Here is a 7,814-nt window from a genome sequence, read left to right on the forward strand (position 1 = left end):
CGCCCGGCTAGTTTTTTGACTTTTTTTTTTGGTAGAGGCGGGGTTTCACCGTGTTCGCCAGGATGATCTCGATCTCCTGACCTCGTGATCCACCCGTCTCGGCCTCCCAAAGTGCTGGGATTACAGGCTTGAGCCACTGCGCCCGGCCATATATATATCTTAATGTGTTTTGGAATATATACTTTAAATCTTAAAAATCTTATATTGTTTTGACCACTAACAAATACCCTATGTTGTACTGCCTATTTTTTGTTTGTTTTGTTTTGTTTTTGTTTTTGTTTGAGACGGAGTCTTGCTCCGTCACCCAGGCTGGAGTGCAGTGGCGCAATCTCGGCTCTGGGTTCACGCTATTCTGCTGCCTCAGCCTCCCCAGTAGCTGGGACTACAGGCTCACGCTGCCACACCCGGCTAATTTTTTTGTGTTTTTAGTAGAGACGGGGTTTCACCGTGTTAACCAGGATGGTCTTGATCTCCTGACCTCATGATCCTCCCGCCTCGGCCTCCGGAAGTGCTGGGATTACAGGCGTGAGCCACCGCGCCCGGCCTGTTTTGTTTGTTTTTATTCGAGATGGAAGTCTCGCTCTGTTGCCCGGGCTGGAGTGCAATGGCATGATCCTGGCTCAGTGCAACCCCCACCTCCTGGGTTCAAGCAGTTCTCTGCCTCAGCCTCCTGAGGAGCTGGGATTACAGGCGCCTGACACCACGCCTGGCTAATTTTTGTATTTTTAGTAGAGATGGGGTTTCACCGTCTTGGCCTGGCCAGCCTTGAACTCCTGACCTCATGATCCACCCCCCTCGGCCTCCCAAAGTGCTGGGATTACAGGCATGAACCACTGTGCCCAGCTGTACTGCCTGTTTTAAAGAAGAAATAATGACATCTATGATCATTTTTGTTAACATTTAAGCATTTTGTGTACTAATGTTTACTATTTGGGTAATGGGCACACTAGAAGCCCAGTCCCCACTACCGCACAATATACTCATGTAACAGACATGCACATGTACTCCCTGAATCTAAAATAAAGGTAAAATTAAAAGGGAAATGTAAAGCATATAGTCAAAGTTAAAGTATGCACTGCTTGTGATAAAGTGAAATCTATGATACCAAGATATTTTACATTTCCCCTCTTTTATTTCCTCAGGGAGGAACTGACCTGATAATTAATAGCTATGGTCCTATAATTAAAAACAACTCTAAGAAAAAATGGTTTTTTTTCCAAGATTCAAAGAAGATACAAGTTGAACAGGTAACCTATCCAAGTGAGAAAAATTTTTGGCAATGCATGATATGTGAAATGATGGTTAAAAAAGAGGAAAATGTGAATTCATGCTTTGTTTTAATTTTTTTGTGTTCTTCATGGCTGTGATTTTATTAATTTGGGGCATGACTCTGTGGAGCGCGAGGTGAATGATAACTGAATAGAAGTTGGAATAGTCATCAGAGCTGTGGTTTTCAGTGGGGAGTGGCGTCAGTGGGGAAAGGGATAGGAGCAGGAGCGTGCATCAAAAGCACTGAAGAAGCTTTTGACACTTCGCTTGCCACAGGTAATTCTGATGTGCTCCTACCTGTCTGAGGGGACCTGATGAGCTTTTGCTCATGGATTTGATCAGTCTGGACTCTCATTGCCATTTTATCTTTTTTTGTCTAGCCTCAAAGAAGATTTACTCCAGCTGTGTGCTTTTACCAGCCAGGCACCACTGTATTAATCAGTGATGAAGACTCCCCCAGCTCCCCAGGTCAGACAGCCAGCTTCTCAAGACCCTTTGGTGTTGCAGCTGATACAGAACATTCAGCAAATAGTGAAGGCAGCCACGAGACTGGGGATTCTGGACGGTTCTCTCATGAGTCCAACGATGAGATACATCTGTCCTCAGTTATAAGTACCACTCCCCCCAACCTCTGATTCTTTCACTGGCAATAATTCAGGTGGAGATTCCACAATGGGGAAGTGTGAAGACCCTGCTGTGTCATCCGTTACTGAGCAGACTTCCTCCTTAGTTCTGCAGCCGCCATCTGCCTTGCTATACTTTGATAAAAATGATTTTCCAATCTAGACGGCCATGCTCAGGTATTCTCACCAGTAAGTCTGTTCGAAGGACAATGAACAGGGAGCCAAAGCTTTTTGTGAAAATCTTGGTATCTTTATGGGGTTTTTCAACTTTTTTTGAATGTGTTTTTTTTATTATTTTTAAACTTGTGTAATTTGAATGTTTCATCGTCAGCAATGTGAAAGAACAGTTGAGATGTTTGACTGGATTGTAAAATATATCACTGGAGCAAAGGGAAGACTTTTGAAAGCCCCTTTGCTGACTATCTACCTCAGTTTGCCTCCTGGCAAACTCTGAAGACAACTTCGTTACCTCATTATTTGTTATAGTTTATCTCAGCTACATAACCAATGATACTTCCTAGTAGTATTGTGTTTTCATTGCTGTGTGTGTAATGCGTGTGATCAAAGGAGTCATATAGGTAGATGAGTAAGAATGTTTATCTGAAGCTCTGATTTTTTTTAAAACAGAAACTATGACATCTGCATGGTTTGAATAAATTCATACCTCTGGCAGTGAGGACCATTAAACCACTGAGAAGAGGAAAAGTGGGACTATTTCTTTTAACGAATGACCAAAACAAGAAAGTACATCTCTTTTGAGAACAGAACTAATCAATACCAGATAGGGATCATTTTTCTTAAAGGGCCTTTACGTTTTGGGCATTAGAGTCTGAGTGCTTTATCTCCTGTATCCCAAACCTCAAGCTGCCCAGAACTGTGCCTTTTCTACCTTCCCCTTTGCCTGACAGTTGGCCAAAGGCTGCACTGTCTAGTTTGCAAAGCGTCCTCAACTTTGCCAGTATTAGTTGCAAAACTCCATGCAGAAAATGGAATTTTAAAGAAAATGGATTAAGATGGTTTTTTTTTCCCTTTTTTTAAAATCCCAGTTTGGCTTAAAGGAGTGAAGACATTCCGTAAACTATTAAGAATGAAGATAAATGCAACAGTAGACAGTAAAATGAACTTGAAGTTATTATGGTAACAGTGCCTTTCAGTATATATTGTGAAATTCTTTGCCTTATACCTTTTTAATATTCATGAAATCGTTTAGGACAGGAGTACAAAAAGTTGCCTTAAGAGTTTCTTGGATTTTATCAATAACTATTTGGATGTATAGTATCTTACCAAAGCTTTTTTTTTTTTTTTAGTGCAGGTTTTGTTTAGGGATAAATATTCAGAGTTCTGTCACCCTACTTGTGTTTTCTTGAATTCTTAAGAGAATATGGTGTCTACTTAATCTTCCTTCAGTGTCAATGCTGTGAATGAGGAATGCTAACTCCAGGAGTGAGTTCATCCTCTTGCTGGTTTGAAATCAGTGAATTGTTTACTCAGCTACATACCATAGGCCTTCTCTCATCATGAGACAGTTACCTAGGTGCCGAGCAGTGAGAGAGGATAAAGAACTAAATACCTGGAGAGAAGGGGTCCCATATCCTTTTAAAAGTCTTTTTTTCAAATTTTCTGGAAGTGACTTTGGATTCTCGTTTTAAAAGGAATCTGAGTGGGTTTACACTTGAAATACTTTGTTCCTAGAGGAGGCAGGGTCATGTTAACTGATGTTCTAAAATCAAAAGAATATTAGCAAATAATAGTCACAGCATCATCTGCTAGTCCAATGACTGTAGACATAACATTTTTAATTTTTTTTAAATCTGTAATTTTGTGCCAAACTGGATGTGATTAAGACTAAAGTTCAGTGCCAGGAACCACTTCTGAACTAAATTCAAAGTCCCCCATTTAGTTATCTAAGTAGGGAATTCATTGCAAAACAAACAAAAAAAGCAGAGCTTTAGGTGAACAGTCTGCAGCAAGGAAAAATGCTGCTCCTGCCTTTATAGCTCCTGTTTTATACTACCTCCTTTTAAAGTTATTCTAGTGTTATTTTTTTTCCTGTACTCAGGGAACATTTTGTTACTTTTGAGCTGCCTCATGGAAGCATGGGCAGATTGACAGGGTATGGCGCTTTGTGGTTTGTAAGTAGAAGCATATAGGGCCAATTTTTATCAGTATCTAAAATTAAGTACAATGAGATCATTTTATTTTTAAGCTTTCATTAAAAGGCAAACAAAATCTAAAGCTGAAACATCATCCATCATGGTTATGGAGGATGTGTCTAGGACTACGTGAATTTGAATGGTTTTAAATGGTTAAAAGATGAGCTAAGATCCTCGAGGTAAGTATTTTGTTTGTTTGGTTTTTGATGAATAGGCTTATAGTTATAATAGAACTTTAGGGTATAACTATTTGATAATTATTTACCAGTACATTTTTTACCTTTTCATTTTGTTCTTCTACAGACTTTTTCATAATAATCCTGTTACCAAAGACTTTTCAGTAGAAAGTAAAATTTTGATTCTAATTCCCCCCAAATTGAATTAACTAGAAACATCTATAGATATGAAACTTACACAAGTAGTTACTAACCCAAAACAATAGGGTTTATATTGATTGTTATAGTTAAATAGATTAGTAATGTTAACTACCTTATTGTTACCAGAGCATTTAAAATAAGTTGTAATACTTTACCAGCAGATAGTTCCAAAGAACTTCAGGTATAATTTTTTCTTCAGCGAGTAAATCTTCAACTATACAGTATTAAAGTATTTTATATTGTTGAAACTACTTGTTGGAGAGAAAAAAATTTTTTTCACCAAAAATAAATACTTTGGTCTCATTGAATAAGATATTTAGTAATACAGCAAAGACTTCTTTTTACTTGACCAAAGCAAGCTTCTTTGAAGTCATAAGTATGAAATTGTAATTAAAATGTGAAGGTTTTCACTCATCTGTCATAGTGGTATTACTTCATGGTATTTTACTTCAAAGGGGCTAATATGCATATGGTAACTATTTTCTTTTCCAAAGATGTATTTGCTGTAAGTACTGATAGATGCATGTCATTTTTATGCCAAATATTACAAGATACTGCTCATCAGTATTTTCATACCAAAGACCATTAAAATATATAGGTTAGCCTGTAAGTAAAGATGAGCAGATTTGAAATAAATTTATTTAGAGGCTGATAGAGAATCTAGCTTTAGTAGCAAAAGATATCAAAGGCCTAAGTTTACATAATTAAAAGCAATACAATTATATTGGTATTTATCAGTGTTTTATTCAAGTACTTTTATCAGCAAATTAAAAGGAAAAAACCAAAGATATTTAAGGTTACCTCCGCATGTAGGCAAATTTAGTTGTATATTAAACTGTTGTTTCTTGTTTTTATGTTAAACCAAACATGTCTCTTCAGAACCCAGGCTGTATACAAATAACATGCATGGGGACTTGTCATTTAATCTGCTGATTCAGCCACATGATGTTTTTGCCAAATGATGTGATACTTTCCAAAGCACCTTGAGTGTGAAATGTCAACAGAAATATCAGCAAGCTTTTATGTTGCAGAGTATTATGGTACCTCTGAATTAGCCCATATAGTTCTCTTCCTGCTTTAAGCATTACCTGGTTAGCTCAGACGGCTTGAGGCAGTCCGTTAATAATAGGGATGCTTTTCATCTCTAAGAATGTAAGAGGCAAACAAATCATGTCACTCTTTAAGTGGGCTATGCTTTGATAGATGTGCTCTTTAAAGTTGTTAGATTGGAATTTAGAGTTGTTAAATTGAAATGTTTGCATTGCACCAAGGGAGCTCAGTTTTCAAACTTCAGTGGAACCTTGGGTGAAGGGAAAAAAATTGTAATGAAATCTGGGGTTTTATATTTTGATTAGCCGAAAAGCAGAAATATAGCTTTATCCATTAAGTGACTTTTAAAAATCAGTTTTGCCTTACCAAAGAAATTAGATTCTTAGTGTCAAATGCTATACTTTTGTCTGTGCTTCAAACACGAGCAATGCCAACACTGAGAACAATGACAGAGGGGTTTGCATCAGTTTGTTTTGGCTTTGTTAAGGACTTCTGCCAGAAATGTGCTCATGGTTGACAACCCAGGATCATTGTTCAAGTTCTTACGAAGACACCTTTGAAAACAATTCAGATCGTGTCACAAAAAGTTGGAATTGAAAGCATCATTTTTTTTTTTAATGCAAGAATACCCAGATGTGGTTTCACTTCACCAGTGGCTATAGTGGTTCACTTATATACATTTCTGTTTCATTGAATGTAAATTTTGAATACTGAATGTAAAAAAAAAAAAAAAAAAAGCTCCAGTTATGTTTAAACAGTCACTAAGACTACACATGTATTTTGCAGACTTTATTCCTGACCATTTGCCACATGGGTCTCTGATAAAATTGTATTGGTTTAATAGTCAGAATAATCTTTGCAGTTTGTGAGCACTGAGTAGCAGGTTCTGGAGACCACCATACACAACCAATTGTCTAATTGTGATTTTTTACTGATGTTTAGAAGAATGTAACCATAGAATTCTGTGTTTTAAGTTGATTTATGCTCAGGACATAAGATCACAGGCTAATGCAATGTGTATGTTTCAGGCTTTCATCTCCTCATTTTCCTTTTTTAAGCCATTGATGGTGTGTAAGATTAACATGACAGTCTTGTATTTTTTACCAGATACTGTATTATTTTTCCTATTGCTGCTGTAACACATTACCATGAAGGTGGTGGCTTAAAATAACACAAATTTTTCTTAAGTTCTGCAGATCAGAAGTCTAACACGGGTCTCACTGGGATAAAATCAAGGCGATTGCAGGGCTGTTTCTTTTTGAGGCTTTCGGAAAAAATCTATTTCCTTTTCCAGTTTTTTAAGGCTAGGAACCCCTCCTTCCATCTTCAGAGCCAGCCAGGTAGCATCTCTCTGATGCTCCTTCAATTATCATTTCTCTTTCTCCAACCCCAGCTGATACAGGTTCTCCAGGTTTAAGGATTCCAGTGATCACATTGAGCCCACCTAAATAATCCAGGATAATCTCCCCAACTGAAGTTCCTCAACTTAATCACATCTACAGAGTTCTTTTGGTACGTTTGGTAACATATTCACTGCTTCCAGGGATTTGGGCATGGACTTCTGTAGGTGGCCACTATTTTGCCCACAAGAGATACATTCTTTCTATGGAATTCTGGTCTCTGTAAAATGTAGCATTAAAGAGATTGGAAATCTGAGGCCATGTGCCCCTTGGGGATCTTTAAAGTTTAAAAGCATGAAAACTTTGGCCTGTAGCCTAACAAAAGTATACACTAAACTTTCTCTCCAAAATACTTGTAAAACAGTTTAGCTTTTTTTTTTTTTTTTTTTTTTAAAAGAGGCGGAAGAGGTGTTTATTTTAGGGTGTTACACTCGGCCACAAACACAGAAATATCCAGAATGTCACAAGTCCAGGGCCAGAGGACCAACATGGGCAGTTTTTGTTTATGAGCAAGGTGGGTCTCAGAGGTGATCGGCGATCAGAAGGGCGATGAGTTCCTAGATCCATTGAGACAAGCTCTAGACAGTACATGCAGTCCCACAACTTGTACCAGCATCCCCAGCGCCTGCATTCCATGTTTCTGCTCCTGTCCTCACACGATGCAACAAGCTAGCGGTTTACTTGGACCTCTGCTCATCTTTCTTCTTTTGCGCTTCAGCCTGCGCATTGCTTCTTTCCTCCACTTGGCTCTCATGGCGCAGAGGTTTCCAAAAAATGGCGCTAAGCCGAGAGAAACAGTTTAGCTTTAAACTTTCTGAATATGTGCTTCATAAAATAAACATCTTCATGTTATCAGAAAGTGTCCTAATATTTGCCTCTAGCTTATGGAATTTATTCAGAAAAAATTTGAAACGTCTTCTTACAGTTACCCTTTCTCCTTTT

The 7,814-nt window shown here is 38.0% G+C and overlaps 1 protein-coding gene across 1 annotated transcript in view; it reads left to right on the forward strand.

Moving 5' to 3' along the window:
- Nucleotides 1-7,239, forward strand: part of PRTG (protogenin) — a 138,424-nt gene extending 131,185 nt beyond the window's left edge. Inside the window, exons 19-20 of the mRNA XM_017881334.1 lie at nt 1,143-1,247; nt 1,650-7,239. Coding sequence (XP_017736823.1) covers nt 1,143-1,247; nt 1,650-1,904 — 360 coding nt within the window. The 3' untranslated portion in view covers nt 1,905-7,239. The remainder of the gene's footprint in view (nt 1-1,142; nt 1,248-1,649) is intronic.
- The last annotated feature ends 575 nt before the right edge of the window (nt 7,240-7,814 follow it).

Source organism: Rhinopithecus bieti, unplaced genomic scaffold, assembly GCF_001698545.2.
Source record: "Rhinopithecus bieti isolate Rb0 unplaced genomic scaffold, ASM169854v2 scaffold_1106, whole genome shotgun sequence".
NCBI lineage: Eukaryota > Metazoa > Chordata > Mammalia > Primates > Cercopithecidae > Rhinopithecus > Rhinopithecus bieti.